This window comes from Pseudonaja textilis, chromosome 7 (assembly GCF_049901715.1).
Source record: "Pseudonaja textilis isolate UNSWEBS1 chromosome 7, rPseTex1.2, whole genome shotgun sequence".
NCBI lineage: Eukaryota > Metazoa > Chordata > Lepidosauria > Squamata > Elapidae > Pseudonaja > Pseudonaja textilis.
In genome coordinates, this window is record NC_141996.1 from 6725302 (window position 1) to 6742438 (window position 17137).

General features: G+C 44.2%; 1 protein-coding gene across 1 annotated transcript; it reads left to right on the top strand.

The window, feature by feature from the left end:
- Positions 1–427: 427 nt before the first annotated feature.
- On the top strand, positions 428–15800 carry DDIAS (DNA damage induced apoptosis suppressor). The gene is given in 7 exon segments (XM_087936934.1): positions 428–1519; positions 1632–1784; positions 7030–7155; positions 8218–8379; positions 10286–10403; positions 13553–14270; positions 14273–15800. Coding segments are annotated over 5 exon segments (2355 nt in total). The 5' UTR covers positions 428–1519; positions 1632–1784; positions 7030–7045; the 3' UTR covers positions 15520–15800.
- The last annotated feature ends 1337 nt before the right edge of the window (positions 15801–17137 follow it).

Here is a 17137-nt window from a genome sequence, read left to right on the forward strand (position 1 = left end):
TGGCGACGGCCTGAGGCAAAAGACTGTGCCTTTCATACTCCCCCCGCTCTCCCCCACCGTCACCACGTCTTCGACGGTGCTGCTTCGTGGTTGCCACGGCAGGTAGAAACAACGAAGCCCTCCAATTGGCTAGAGAGGGGCGAATGGGCGGGGCTGGGTGGGGAAAATGGTTGAGGCGGGAAAAAAGGGGCGGGCGTTTGAGCGGCTCTCCTCCGAGCTCCTCGCTGATTGGGAGAAAAGGAAGTGTCGTCACTTCCGTCCTGAACTTCGAGCTCTCTTCCGGAAGAAGCCGTGTACCTGAGTTAGAAGGTGTGTTACTTATTTAGGCGCAGCGACGGGTGAATAGTCGGCTCGTTTACATTATTATTATTATTATTTTATTTTATTTTATTTTATTATTCTCCACAATAATTTTTAAAAAATTTTTTTGACTAGGAAGACGGGGTTGAAGTTCCTCCTCAGTGATAGAATCTCCCTGGGGAGCCTTGGGCCAGTCCCATTCAGCCCGGCCTACCTCACAGGGTTGTTGTTGTCGTCTTAAAACTAGGTGGAGGGGATATTATGTAGGCTGCCTCGATCCCTTGTGCAAAAGGCGGGATATAAATTCACGCCCAGCCACACTTGGTCTAGAGTCTTTCAGATTGCTGCCGGGTGGACTCCGCTCTCCATCTCCAGCCAGCACTTTTAACAACATTGGTTAGATGTAATTTTTGCTGTAAAATTTGGGGTGGACACCTTTTGAATGGTGTGGGAGGAGCAATGGATTTCCAGAGGAAAAATCGCAGACTATAGGAACCACCTGCACTACTCAGATGAGCCTGAGGACATAGATGAACCTCCAAGTGGCCTCAACGACCCTCTAAAAGGATGCAAATGACCAGCTTGTCTTCAGGGAATATAAATTATTCCATTCCCCCCACCATCTTGTCAGAGCTGAAGAAGCCTCTTGGATGAGAAGCGAAACATTTTCAAAAGAAAAAAGAAAACCAAGAAAGTCCATTTACCTCCTGAAAAAAAGCATCTTTGGGACAACCGTGACCTGGATGACTGAGAATCTCTACAGATTTTTAGCTATACAATTTGTGATGAACACCCTTTGAATGGTATTGGAGTAGGAATGGATTTCCAGAGGAAAAATCGCAGACTTCAGGAACCAGGAGCACCACTCAGGTGACTCTGAGGACACAGATAGACCTCCAAGTGGCCTCAGCAACCCTCTAAAAAAGGATGCAATTGACCAGCTGTCTGCAAGGAGTATCAATCTGTCCGTTCCCCACCATCCTGTCAGAGCTGAAGAAGCTTCTTGGATGAGAAGCGAAACATCTTCAGAAGAAAAAAACAAGAAAAAGTCCAGTTGCCTTCTGAAAAAGCACCTTTGGGATAACCATGACCTGGATGACTGAGAATGTCTACACACTTTAACTACAGTTATTGAGGCAGCAGATTTTCTCTTGACTAAAGGCCTCACTGTGTTGGGAACTCCTGAGTGGGAACTTGGGGGCAGACAGAAATCGAACTGGTACAGATTTCTGTGTCTAGAGGGAATCTAAATAAAGTGTGCTTTCAGGAAGAGCAAGATAGATTTCCAAGAAAAATGCCAGCATTAAAACGTCTCTGTTTTTGTCTTTCAGGAAATCAGACCTCTTCCTCTTCCAGGGGACGGATTTAAACTGGATTTCCTCAAACTTGGCTCTCTCCAGTTATGTTAGACCCAGCTTCTTTCACCCCCATTATCTAGGAAGAAAGAGGGTAGAACACATTTTTCTTCCATCTGGCAATTTCTGGTGAGCTATCCATTCATTTTGTCTTTTTCCCCAGAGCACCTGGGTATTAACAGGGTTAATATCATTGCACAAGCAGAGTGAATGTAACATCATCACAAACAGTGAGATGAACATGCGAACAGTCAGTTTAATGGGATTAACTACATAGCCCACAAGCTGCACTTGACTGTGGATAGTTGATGTGGGAACCATTCCATGTCAGGTTATAGCAATAGCACTTAGACTTACATACCGTTTTATAGTGCTTTACAGCCCTCTCCAAGCAGTTTACAGAGTCAGCATATTGCCCCCAACAATCTGGCTCCTCATTTTGCCCACCTCGGAAGGATGGAAGGCTGAGTCAACCTTGAGCCTGGTGGGATTTGAACTGCCAAATTTCAAGCAGTCAGCTGAGGTTGTCTCTGATATTGTTACAGGTAGTCCTTGACGACCATAATTGAGCCCAACATTTCTGTTGCTAAGCAAAATACGTATTAAGTGAGTTTTGTCCCACTTTTTTAACCTTTCTTGCCACAGCGGTTAGGTGAATCATTGCAGTTAAGTTAGTCTGTTTACCCCATTGACTTTACTCGTCAGAAGATCACAAAAGGTGATCACATGACCCCAGGACACTGCAACAGTTATAAAGATGAGTCAGTTGCCCAAGAGTCTGAATTTTGATCATGTGACCCTGGGGATCCTGCAACAGATGTAAGGGTGAAAAACAGGCATAAGTCACTTTTTTTCCAGTGCAGCTGTAACTTCGAATGGTCACTAAACAAAGAGTTGTGAGTCAAGGTCTACCTGTATCGACAAGACTTTAACAGTGCTGGTTTACTACACTGCTGTATGGCTGGGAGACCAATTCAGGTTGAGCTCCATATACTCCTGATCTCTTGGTATGTCTCCACCTGCTGGAACTACCTCTACCTGTTGTTCATGGCTGTGTGGCTTCTTAAGGCACTCAGCTGTGTATCGCTTCAACTTCCAGGAATGGAGACTCGTAGCTAAAGCAGTTTGTATGTTTCACCCATTCTCAGTGGTGAATTTTTAAAATGCTAAACCAGGTTCTTTCACTGAAAGAAAAAGAAAAAGAGATCAGATGGTTAGATTGTGGTGTTCTAGGGGCAATTTGGGAGAACATCAGGAGACCGAGGAAGACAGAAGAGGAGCATGATGTGCTGTGGTCCATGGGGTCACAGAGTTGAACATGTCTTAGCGACTGAACAACAACAGGTTCTTTCTTCTTAGAAAGGGCCCCCTGTTAACACCAGAAGAAGCTGGGCTCCTAGGACAGAAGTGCTGTGGAATCCTTATTTATTTATTTATTTTTATTTTATTCGGTTTGTCAATTGCTTACAAGAAAATAGGTATAAGTAAAAACAAAATTATGGATACATATAAGAAAAATAAAAGAAACAATAGGACAGGGACAGTAGGCACTTGAGGCGTTTATGCACGCCCACTACAGGCCTCTTAGGGAAGGGGTGAGGTCAATAGAGAGTCTGAGGTTAAAGTTTTTGGGGTTTGGGGAAGAAACCACAGAGTCAGGTAGAGGATTCCAGACATTGACCACTCTGTTGCTGAAGTCATATTTCCTGCAATCAAGTTTGGTGCGATTAACCTTGAGTTTGTATTTATTGTGTGCTCTTGTATTGTTATTGTTGAATCTGAAATATTCATTGACAGGTAAGTCATTGCAATGTATGATTTTATATACCATACTTAGATCAGACTGAAGACGGTGTAATTCAGGGTTTTCTAGGTCTAGAATTTCAAATCTGGTGGCATAAGGTATTCTGCAACAAGTAGAGGAGTGGAGAACTCTTTTTGTGAAATATTTCTGAACTTTCTCAACTGTGTTAATATCAGATACATAATGTGGGTTCCAGACCGATGAGCTGTATTCGAGTATTGGTCTAGCAAATGTTTTGTATGCTCTAGTTATTAGTGGAATATTACCAGAGAAAAAGCTATGTAAGATTAGGTTAACAACTCTTAATGCCTTTTTGGCTATGTAGTTACAGTGGGCTCTAGTACTTAGGTCATTAGAGATGAGTACTCCAAGATCCTTGACAGAGTTTGGATCATCAACAAGGTCTTGACTATTCAGCCTGTATTTTATTTTCTGATTTTTTTTTGCCAATATGTAGGACAGAGCATTGATTTGTTGAGATTTGAAGTTGTCATTTGTTTGACCATTCTGATACATAGTCAGGGTCATTTTGGAAGGTAGCAGTATTGTCTGTGGAGTTGAATAACTTTACATCATCAGCAAAGAGAACGCAGTTGCTCTTGATATGATCACAGAGGTCATTTATGTAGAGAATGAAGAGAGTTGGTCCTAGAACACTGCCTTGGAGGACACCACTGTTGACAGCTACAGAATCTGATAGGACGCTCCCAATTTTGATCATGTGTTGTCTGTTTGACAGGAATGTTTCTATCCAGTTATGCAGGTTTCCAGAGATAACATAATATTTTAGTTTTAGGAGTAGTTTGTCATGTACCACTGAATCAAAGGCTTTACAGAAGTCTATATAGATTGCGTCTATTGCTTTGCCCTGATCGAGTTGTGTAGTCCATATGTTTTTGCAGTGTAAGAGTTGCAGATTGCAGGATAGTTTTTTTCTGAAACCAAATTGTTTATTAGAGAGTAGGTTGTTTGTCTCTAAGTGGAGAATAATGGATTGGTTAATAATTGATTCCATTTTTATTATTTATTATTATTATTATTTTTATTATTGGAGGTATTGCAGTCCGCAGTGACTGAAACTCTTTGATTTCCGGGCAAGCCTTTACATGAAGACAGGGGAAGGGGGAATGAATGAATGCAGACCATTTCCCCAGGGTAGAAAGTTCTAGGTCCAGAGTTAGTCCAAACGAAGTGCAGAAGACTAGATCACAACTAGGAGGAGAGAGTAGTCCATCCAAAAAGATGCTTGGAATTTTTACAGATTTTCTAGGCAGGCCTAAACATACCAGTTTCTACTCGAGCAGCCTAGGTGGCACATTGCCACAGAGACGAGCTATTTTCTGATGGGCAATTGTGCAAAGCTCTTATTATGTATTATCTGAGTAAGCCGGATCAGTGGAACTGGACAGAACTACTCCAGATCTGAGCAAACGAATGCCAAGGGTCACTGGATTTATGATCGTTGCCTAGGACGGGTAGTTCTTGACTTATGACCACAATTGAGCCCAAAATTTCCTTTGCTGAGCAAGACAGTTGTGAATTTTGCCCCATTCTACGAACTTTCTTGCCACCGTTGTTAAGGGAATCACAGCAGCTGTTAAGTTAGCAACACGGTTGTGAAGTGAATCCGGCTTCCCCATTGACGTTGCTTGTCAGAAGGTCGCAAAAAGTGATCACGGGCAGTGAGACACTGCGACTGTCATAAATCGGAGTCAGTTGCTAAGCACCTGAATTTTGATCACGTGACCATAGGGATGCTGCAATAGACATAAGTGTGAAAAACGGCCCAAAGTTGCTTTTCTCATTGCTGTTGTAACGTCGAGTGGACACTGAATGAATGGTTGTAAGTTGAGGACTATCTGTATATCTTTGGCTCACCGACCAGCATCCCAAGAGATGGACTAGTAATGTACAACCCTGATTTGGTGGAGCAATTCCACTTCCTTGAAGTGAATGTTCCCGGCCCTTCCTTGGGTGGGAACTGAGGACTAGTCTCTTATATTACTTTCTAGATCATGGCCAGTGACTCATTCACTAGAACAGTGGTGGCTAACCTGTTCCGGCTCCCATGCCAATAATTGTGTGCGCACTCACTTGCGCCCACTTGTGTGTCAGCACCCAGAAGGCAATGCGTGCTGGAACCCCCACACGCCCCCTGTGCAAGCGCACACGATTGCCCCTCATGCACAGTGCGTCTGTGCGTGTGTGCGCAACTTCCCCCTCATGTGCCGCGTGTCTTTGCGCATGCATGATTCCCCCTTGCATACCGCGTGTCTGTGCATGCGTGCACGATTCCTCTCGCGTGCCGCACGTCTGTGCATGCATGCGAGATTCCCCTCGCACACGGTGCATCCCTGCGCCTGTGAGCGCAATCCCCTCCTGCACAGCACATCCCTGCGCATGCATATGCATCTCCCACACACTCCCCCTCTGCACCAAATACCCGACAATTAGCTGTCGGGCAGCGGCCCGTGCATGTGCAGTGGGGCTCTTCCAGGCGACCTCTCGCATGCAGGGGGAAATGGCTCTGCGTGCCACTTCCGGCAGGCGTGGCATACGTTCGCCAACATGGCTAGAACAAGAACTTCTGGGCTGATGTCATCTTACAAGCACATTCCGGAAGAGGTCCATTTAGCTTGCTTGCGGCGTCTCACAGCCCGTAGGTAAGGCTCACACTGTCAACCAAACTTCCCCATCTGGTTTTGATCTCCATCTGACCGCAGTTTGAGCTACCAGGTGGTTATTCTCTTATCCTAGAGCTCTAAACCCACCGGAGCCCCCTGCATTGCAACCTTCTCATAAGGAAGAGCTGCCTGGAGCCCCGGTGGGTGAGCTCATGTCTTCTCCTTGTCCAGGGGGCAATTATACAAAAAGAGCCAGTGTACAACAGTTCATTTAGTGATAGTTTGAAGTTAAACAGCGGCACTGAAAAAAAAGCGATTTCTGACCATTTTTTTTTCTCATTTATGACCATTGCATCACCTCCATGGTCAAGATTTGTGATCAAAATTTGGACACTTGGCAACTGATTCATATTTATGACGGTTGCGTGATCATATCACCATTTGAGATTTGGTGACAATGTCAGTGGGGAAGCCAGAGATTCACTTGAGAGTTCTGGCAAGAAAGGTTGGAAAACAGGGCCAAAATTCACTCAACAACCATCTCGCTTAGCAACAGAAATTTTGGGCTCAATTGTGGTCCTAAGTCGAGGACTACCTGCACTCACTCTTCATTCCAGCGTCGTTGTTCAGCTTTGCTAACTTCAATTCACCATTTCTTCTCTGGAAGAGTCCACATCATGTCAGTTTTTCAGACTATGTGTTAAATCTTCATTCTACACTACATAGATGTGCAATTTAGATAGGATTGTATGCTCCAAGATACTTGCAAAAATTTGTCTGCTTTTTTAGTCACGTAATATTAGGTACCTGCAATAATATAAGGTGTAAGTTCACCCAGTGAACAAATAGACATTTGGTATAAGGTGTTTCTAGGGAAAGAAATATTTCCATTGTAGAATTCCATACAATCAGGGTTAACTAAAACTGTGTATTTTTTCCCCAATAGGTAATCGTGAAAGCACATGAATGGCGGACACTTCCTGGTTGCCTCTGTCATTTCCATCCAGAACAGCAGCTTTGTGTATCCATCATGTCACAGTTGCTTTTCCAAAGTATCCCTGCAATTCAAACGGTATGTGCTCTCTCAAAAATTACAGGTAGTCCTCAGCTTATACGGTCATTTGTTTAGCGATCATTCAAAGTTACAACAGCACTGAAAAAAAAGTGACTTGTGACTGTTATTCACACTTAATAGCAATAAGACTTACATACTGTTTTATAGTGCTTTTAGAACCCTCTCTAAGCGGTTTACAGAGTCAGCCTCTTGCCCCCAACAATTCGGGTCCTCATTTTATCCACCTCGGAAGGACAGACAGCTGAGTCAACCTTGAGCCTGGTGGGATTTGAACTGCCAAATTGTAGGCAGCTGGCTGCAGAAGTAGCTTGCAGTACTGCACTCTTAACCACTGCGCCACAGAGGCTCCCTAAGCATCTCCATGGTCACGTGATCCAAATTTGGACACTTGGCACCTTGTTCATGTTTAGGACAATTCCCCGGGATCGATACTGCGATACACACAACCTCTAATAAACTCTTACCTTTCTCAACAAATGGAATCATTTCCGTTCAGAGGCTTAAGCTGTGGCAGGTCCAACACTAGCCTTAGGCCAGGGCTCTCAAAACTCAAGGCCCGTGGGCCAGAGCCGGCTTGTGGGGTGTTTAGATCTGGCCTGTGGGGCTGCCTTGGATCAATCCACGGTGCCTCTACCAGAGGAAATCCCGCCCCCCCAGCTCCGTTTTCTCTGACAGAGTTGCGGGACACTGTCATGGCTGAAAATGGAGCCGTGTGTGTGTGTGTATGCAGAACAAACTAAAACCAAAACGAAAGGAGAAATGTTTCCCCTTTTGCATTTGAGCATGCAAGAAGGGATAGGAAAGGAGAAAGAAGGAAGGAGATAATGTGAGGGAGGGTCTGAGGGAAGTCCTGCCTTAGCATTTGGCCACCACAGGTGCCCCCAACACGAGTGATGATGAGTTGGCCATGCCCCCCTGCCCCCTCCAAGGTCAGACACAACCCTGATGCAGCCCTCAATGAAATCGGATTTGACACCCCAGCTTTAGGCCTACTGCAATTAGTGAGACTTCATGTGATCCTACAACATTGAAATCCCTTCGTTGTCTTTCTTTGGTCAGATACAATTGCCAGAAGTGTGGTTGTTCGGGCGACACCAAAGAAGCAAATTACAGATATCGACTTTCGCTGGAGGTAGCCGACACCTGTGATATTTTTGAGGTCACAGTATTCGGAAGCTGCTTAGATACCTATTTTGGAGCTACAGCAAAGGGCCTGCAAAGGTAAAGAAAGGAATGACTTGGCTGAGAAGCACGAGCCTGCTCCTTCCATCTACTTGAGTGATTTAATTATATCTCTCAGAACAGTTGCTGTTCAGTTTGCTGCCTGGATACCACGCTGGTATATATATTAATAATGGCGATTAAATTCACAGAGCTATAAGATTTGTGGCAGGGCCGGTGTATTAAATGGAGAAACGTTATCGACTTGAGTCTAAAAACTGTTCGAGTTCACGTTTCCCTGAATTCATGATTAACCTTGGGAAAATTATCCCTCACCTTTCTCTTCTTTTTTATAAAAGAACGTTGAAATATGTTCATTAACACCAATTCTCTATATCAAAAGAAAATACAGCCACTGGATTCTTGCCGAGAATATTTAAATTCTGTACTGAAAGTAATAGGCAGGTAAATATTTTTTTCCAACAGGTTGTCTGATTTATTTAAAATATTTGACGGATTTGATCATTGCCGTTGCAGAGAAGGTTGAGCAAGAGATTAAAAAATAAACAATTTTTAAGAATGTCGCCAGAGACCCAGTAAAGTGTTTTGTTCCTGTCTTATTGTAACCTAGGCTCCTCCAGCCTTTGTGCTTTACTCACAAGTAATATGTCCTTGTTTAACAACCACTCCTTCAGTGACTTTTCCAGCATTCCCTTTAACAACTTCAGCTTTTTCCTGTCTAAAGGAAAATAGAGATATTTTTCTCACTAGTGAAAAGGATCTGGTTGTTGTTTTTATGTTGTTTTCATGTGCTTCTGCTTGAAATGGAGAATATGTCAACAAGTAGTCCTCAATTTACAACCATTATTTATGACCATCCGAAGTTGCAACGGCATTGGGAAAAAAATGGACTTACGAACGTTTTTCACACTTAACGACTATTGCAGCATCTCAGTGGTCACGTGAACAAAATTCGGACATTTGGCAACTATATACATGACAGTGGCAACTGACTCGTATTTATGACAGCTGCAGTGGCAAGAAAAATCTTAAAATGAGGCAAAACTCACTTAACATATGTTTCATTTAGCAACAGAAATTTTAGGCTCAATTATGGTCATAATTCTTGTGGTCAAGGATTATCTGTCCAGAGGTCCTTGAAGTACAACCATTTGTTTAGTGTCTGTTGGAATTTACAGCAGCACTGAAAAAAGTGATTTAAGATGGGTCCTCACATTTATGACCACCGCAGCATCTCCATGGTCACATGATCAAAATTCAGCCGCTCGGCAACTGATTCATATTTATGATGACTGGCAGGTCCCGGGGTCACATGATCCCTTTTTGCAACTTTCCAACAAGCAAAGTCAATGGGGAAGCCAGATTCACTTTAACAACCGTGTGACTAACTTAACTGCAGTGATTTGCTTAACCGTGTCAAGAAAGGTCATAAAGTGGGACAAAACTCACTTAACAACTATCTTGCTTACCCAACTGAAACTTTGGGCTCGATTGTGGCCATAAGTCGAGGACTATCCACATAACGTGTCTGAAAACAACTGGTAAGACCATTTCTGTGTGATTGACAATGTGATTTCCGTGATTGTAGCCACGCATTAGAGAGGTTTTCTGGATGAATCTGATGTATGAAGAATCATTTGAAAAGACATATACATATATCAGCACATGGTTAAACCATCCGGAAGGATTTATAACTACGCAGATAAATGATTATCACTAAACAAGGAATTGGGTCAGAAAGCAGAAATCTGTTGCTTTATTTATTATGTGCCTCAAAACCCTGAATTTGGCATCCTGGGCTGGAGTTTTTAAAGGTCTTGTGGGAGATGTTCACAAGCCACGTGAAACATTTCTGCCTGTTTGCTTCCCCTTCCTGGGTATAGCTTTAAAAAAAGTGTTGCGAGAGTGCTGTTGAATTAGAAATTAAATTAAATTCTCCATCAAGGTACATCGAAGAACTGAACCGAGAAGCAGGAGAGGACGAAAACGATGCCATGCTTGGTGTAGTATTTCATGCGGTTGAAGCCTGCTTTGTTGGGAAGAAGTTTGTCTTCAGGATTAAGGTGATGGCTCTGCTCGGAAGAAATCTTTTAGGAAACGTGCAATTGAAGCATGACAGATAATTTGTTTGTGGTTGAGCCTGGTCAGGTTTCTGCTGCAAATTATGAGCATCCTCATAATTGCCATTTAAGAGCCTGACATAACAGTTCTGTAATTGGAACCTCGATCCAGGTGCATCTGCTCATGTTTATAATGTGTCTCATATTGTACAAGACTCTATAATCCTCATGCATAACTGCTAAATGCTACAAAACCCTCTCCAGGAGTCGCCAATCTCTGGACACCTGGACGTCCACGTTCCTCCAAATAGGACTTGTAACTCTTCAGACTAAATACATTTTTGTAAGAAAAAAGAAGAGGGCAGACTTCTATAAGGGCACCAACTTTATAACTGATTTCATAGGGCTTTGGTATATTTGCATCAGGATAAGGTCCCTTATATAGGCAACCTAGAGGTGGTATTCAGCCAGTTCTGACAGATTTTGCAGAACCGGTAGCAGAAATTTTGAGTAGTTCAGAAAACCGGCAAATCCCACCTCAGACTGGCCCCGCCAACCCCATCTCTTCTCTGCCTCCCATTGAGTCCCAGTTGATCGGCTGGGTCTTTTTTGGTTGCCCTGCATAGGAGAACGGAGCTGGAAAGCAGGTTATTGGGGTGGGGAGGGAAGGGGGATTTTGCAGTATATCCTTCCCCTGCCACGCCCATCAAGCCACGCCACACCCACCAAGCCACACAACGCCCGCCACGCCATACCACGCCTACCAAACCATGCCCACAGAACCGGTAGTAAAAAAAATTGAATACCACCTCTGAGTCAGCCCTTGTTTAACAACTGCTTTGTTCAACAACCACTCAACAATGGTGATGAAGAAAGCAACTTTGTGACCAACGGTTGTTAGGTATACACCCTAGCAGAATCTGCGCAGCAGTCAGGCAGGCAGGCAAAATACGTGAGAAAAACGTTTTTGTAGCTTACACTCAGTAAAAACAGATACACTGTGCTAGTTAAATAGTTTATTCCAGTAAGAGTTATAGCATAGTCAAACAGTCCATATATCATTCACTAGTTCAGTCCGTCCGGGATTATTCAGTTGCAAAGTCCAGTGTCGAAAAAGAGGTCAGTAAACTTACAAATATCAGTCCAGTAATATATCTCCTTGCAATAGAGATATGAAGAAGTCAAACCTCCTTCCTTCAGCAACTCAGCAGTAGGGAAAACACACAGTTAACAAACCATCAATCCATCAAAACAGTCCATCGTCAGTAGGTTCTCTTGCTCCCTCTTATGGCAGTTTCACACCGCACCCAAAATTACATGCTTTGCAGTTTAAAGTGACACACACTTAAACTTACTATCATAGTTTATATATATTATTTTACCCAAACTAAGTTAGGTAACCTATGTTATTCCTAACAACGGTCACATTTATGAATTTTTGCAGGTCTGCAAAACAAAGGAGAGCTGAAATAAGATCGTAAGGACAGTAGCTTTGCTTAATGACTGAATTGCTGGTCTGGTTTTGGTCACTAAATGAGGACTAGCTGCATAGCCCGTGAGATTTTGGAGATTTTACCAATCAAAAGGGACAATAGGCTATTGACTCTGCAGTGAAACACTAGCTCTGAAAAAAAAAATTGCTGTGATGATCCAAACAAGACTCCAACCTCATTTTAATGCTATCCTCTAATTATATGGGTAGAGAATTTCGCAAAGGCAGATAGACCCGGTGGCAGAGAAGCCTCTCGGCATAAATTCAGGGTCTGCTTCAGGAAGAATTGGATTCTGTGTTCGATTTTGCTAGAGAGCAAAGAAAGGTTTTGCAGGCTTAATTATAAGGCTGTCATGGTTTCAGAGTAGGGATGCATTTGCTGCAGCCATAAATCACGGTATGAATTGCTATTTCGAGTCAAGAAACGCACAAAACCATAGATCTACCCCTGCCATGAGAGAGACCCCTGGACTTTTGCATCATTGATACCCACACTGGGGACTTTATTCTGCCCCCAAATATCAAGTCATTCACTGAAAGATTGACAGTCCTTAGTTGGGCATAATTGAGCAGCAAAATAGTTTAGCCACTTACGCTTCTAACTCCGAAGAAGCAAGAAGAGGGACTTTGTTTTTAGTTAAAGCAAAGATGTCCGAGAGACCATCTCTTGCCAGGGACATCCAACCCATTAGAGCGGGGAGGCAAGGAAGGTTGCGGGGTCCCATCCCCTAAAGAGATACATCTGGTGGGACACAGAAGAAGGGCTCCCTCCCTTTGGAACATCACACCTAACCCTCTCCCGGGAGATTAGACTGGCCCCCTCCCCCAGGAAATTAGACGTGGTTCTGCCTGCAGGCCTGGGGAACCCAGAGCGAGATGGACCCCATTAAATGGCTGTAGGAGTGTGTGTGGTCACCAGGTTAGGGGGATGGGGGGTTATTATTTTATTATGTTCATTATTATTTCTTTTATATTGTGTTTTATTTCCTGTAAGTTGCCTTGAATCGTGAGTCGGCAAGTGGTAATATAAATGTTTGCGGAGGAAGGGAAAGGTGACAGGTAGATAGAGAAGGAGAGAGAGAAGGAGAGATGATAGAGATACAGTTAAATAGAGATGGATATATATTATAGATAGATGGGAGAGATGATAGAGACACAGATAGAGATATAGATAGAGAGATGGAGAGATGATAGAATTACAGTTATAGAGATGGATGGATAGTTATAGACAGAAGGAAATAGAGAGATGATAGAGATACTGTTAGAGATAGAAATAGGTGGAGAGATGATAGAGATACTCCTAGAGATAGATGGATACATGGATATAGACAGGAGATGGAGAGATGATAGAGATAAAGAGATGGAGAGCTGATATACAGTTAGAGATAGAGATGGATAGATAATTATAGGGATAGAGAGAGAGAGAGAGAACTTCCTCTTAGTCTGGATCAAGAACTGTGTGACTAAGGTTTCCTGTGCCTAGTTTAAACCAGCCAGCTTCAAGTAACTACGGTTTGAAATTGGCTGATGCGGACAACGTGAATAAAACACATTTCTGATTCCTCCTTTGTCAGGTGAGGAGAGCAAAGGAAGACAGTCCAGCTCTGACATTTAATTTCATAAATAAATAACTGATAGAACAAATTTCATTTCTTTGCAGAGTTCTGAGGCGGCCAATGTGGCTAGCTTATTGCAAAATGGCTGCCAAAGGGAGCGAAGCACCAAAGCTCTCATTGCCTGTGAAATGTTCCTGCCTCACCCTGGGCTTGTGGGCTACACCGTTATCTTCTACATCAAGCAGCAGCGAAGTTCTCCGTTTGAGCAGAGTCGTGGGGCTTTATGGCCTCTGGATCATGTCCTGGCATCTGATCATGCAAGCAGGGAATTAAGGAGCCTGCCTCTCTCTGACAATTTGGATGTGACTCAGTCAAGTCACAGAAATGGTTTTTCCAACCTCTGGTCTTACTCGTTCGGACTAACTTGGTCGTCCGCCTCATCGGAAGACGCAGAACATTCCGCAGCTTTAGATGCATGCCAGTCGAGCTCAAAGAAGGAAGAAGGCAAAGTTGGGTTGATTATGTCACCCAGCCAATTGGTTTACAACTTCAGGGGCCAAAACTCGACGCGAGACAAGGGAGATGCGTGTGAAGGTGAGAAGTCTTGTTGGTACCCTCGACAAAGTCTCACCCCAAAGGATGAACTAGGAAGTAGACCTTCCGTAAAAGGAAAAAATGGTGATATCTTAGAAAGCCCCTTATCATCGGAACAGAAAGATTCTTCACGCAAAATTGGCCTCCAGTCCAGCTGTGGGCTAGCCAATCCACAACGTCCTTTGCCCCACCAGAGACTTAAGAAACGCCTTTCTTCCTCCTCTTCTCTGGAGCTACAGGAGATGCAACCTCTCAAGAAGCCTCCTCTGGAGGCTTGATTGAATTTCTTGCCAACGGCAGATCCCCCGCCGATCTCCCAAATGGACAAGAGCAGCGTCCCGCCTCGGTTCTCTGTGAAAAACCAGGCAAAAATAAAGAGAACAAGTTGCTCGCAGAAGAACAAGACCGTTCTCGGAGAGGAAGGGATGTCTACCATTTCCCACAGGTGGGTTCCAGCCGCCCCGAGGCTAATTTTGATGCTTCGGCGGATCTCTTTGAGATGAGTGCCAGTGGATCGATGAAAAGCACAACAACAATATTACCCAGGCCCCAGATAGTCACGCCCTGGACTGGCGCACTGTCCCCAAACTTTATAACATCAGAATTGATGCTAAGGGAAAGGAAGGGAAATGCTGCATGGACTACTTCTCATTATGGGTTATCGTTCTATGACACAATGGATGTCTCGGTCCCCAAAACAAGTACTCCGATTGCTGGATCAGGGTTCAAGTCTGAATGCAGCCCTGCGGCTACCCTGGACTTCACTCCCGCTCCCCGCTCCATTCCCCTTGCAAGGCCTTGTCATCCAGACAGCCTCCCTGCAGGGAAAGGATCCCTTCTAAGCGAACTACCCCTGAATAAATTGCCCTGGGACAAAGACAAGTGTAAAAGGTCTAGGCTCCCCTTGAAAAACTCTTTAGTGAAACAGCTTGTCAGCAAGTTCTCGCCGTCTGCAACGTCGAGTGATGCAGAAGCTGGCACGGACAACCCATGGGGACCTCTGAGTCGCCTCTCGGCCCAAGAGTCGTTGTCCGAAGATGGTGGCCAAGAATGGAGCCCTCCTTTGGGTGAAATCCAAAGTCAGGATGTAAAATCGTGGAAAAGGAAGAGAAGGAAAAGCTTTGTCAGGCTTCACAGCGATGGCCGAGCTATAGAGGATTTTCCTCTTTCTGAAAACCAAGGAGGATCCTTGAGTCCAAGAAATCTTTCCAAATTAGCAGAGGTCGCATTTCTTCCTAAAAAGCAGCAACCAGAAGAAGCTGACATTGAAGGCCAACTTATGTGTCAACAGAGAACAACGCTTGGTCCTCCAGTCAACGAATCGCCTGACAGACCATCTTCAGTAGACTTCAGCAGATCAAAGCTGCTGCCCACACCTTCTCCCATGCCTCATGTCGCAGACTGGTCTTCTGAACTCTTCTCTGGTAATGACTAGTTGTCCAACATGGAGGCCGCTGTATCACAGCCAACCTCTTGAAGGCACCTTTCACTTTGAAATACAATCTTTCGGTCACAGTTGTACTTGGAGCACAGTTTCAACAGTTGTAAATTTGGGGCTGGACAGCAAAAGCTTGGCTTATATATGTGTGTGTGTGTGTGTGTGTGTGTGTGTGTGTATGTGTATACACACACGCACACACACACTGTATATAGCCAGGTTTGTTGCTATTACATAGGATCATTTTAAGGAATGGATTGTAACTAATAAAGAGTTGAGGGATTCTTTCCTAGTAAATTAAAAATTAATTTGTCATCTTTGAGGTTTTGTCTTCCTTTTTGATATGACTGCCTTCAATCTTTCTGATTGGCCAGCCCTCTAAAGTCTAATAAATAATAAAAATAAATATTAATGTTCAGGCTTATATGTCCACCATTCATGGAGAATCAGCCGACTACAGGTAATCCTCATATCAGGATCCTAATTGAGCCCAAAATTTCTGTTGCTAAGTGAGATATTTGTTAAGTGATTTGATGACATTTCTTGCCACAGCTGTTAAGTGAATCACTGCAGTTGTTCAGTTAGTAACATGGTTGTTAAGTGAATCTGGCTTCCCCATTGACTTGTCAGGAGGTTGGAAAAGGGGATCACACCAGTGGTGCGTTTCAAAAGTTTACCACCGGTTCGGTGGGCGTGGCTTGGTGGGTGCACTTTGCGCAGCCTCACCTCCTGCAATCCTATTCTCCCTGTCGCTTCAGCAGCTGACGTGCGGCAATCTGCTGTGCCGCGCAAAGCAGCTGCGCTTCAAAAGCAAGGAATACAGGTCAGTATGAGAGCCCGGGCAGGCGGGCCCAATAGCAGCTCCAGCACCTCCGCTGAGAGAACCAGTTTGGTCTCCACTGCTCTTCGGCGCTATAGGTACGCCAGAACCAGGCTGAATCAGTAGAATACCACCACTGGATCACACAACCCCGGAACACTGCAACCTTCGTAAATATGAACTAGTTACCAAGTGTCCAAATTTTGATCATACGACCATGGGGATGCTGCAACAGTGTACTATTTAAAGTTCTCAGAAACCTATTCTTCAAAGCAACTGAAGGCAGGACAAGAAGCAATGAATGGAAACTAATTAAGGAGAGAACCAAGCTAGAACTAAGGAGAAATTTCCAGACAGAACAATTAATCAGTGGGAATAACTTGCCTCCAGAAGTTGTGAATGCTCCAACACTGGAAGTTTCTAAGAAGAAATTGGACAACCAAAATGGTATAGTGCAGTGGTGGCTAACCATTGTGCACACGCTTGCATGCGCGCACTTGTGTGCCAGCGCCCAGAAGACAATGCAATGTGCACCCGCACACGCCCCCTACGCATGTGCGCATAATCCCCACCGCCCCCTTACCTGCACTGCGCCTCACAGCTGATTTTTGGCTGGTTTGAGGCCTTTTTCAACCTCCCAAAGGCTTGAGGAAGGCTTCTGCAGGCTTTGCAGGACGAAAACTAGCCGTGTTTCATCACTTCCGGTATTTTCGGAAAAACAGGAAGTCTTGCTTAGCAAGGGAAATGTAGGGTTTTATTAGGGTTGCCAAGTACGAGGACTGCCTGTACAGAATGATTGGAGCGTTCCCTCTAGCCTGCTCATTAATAAATGGATGT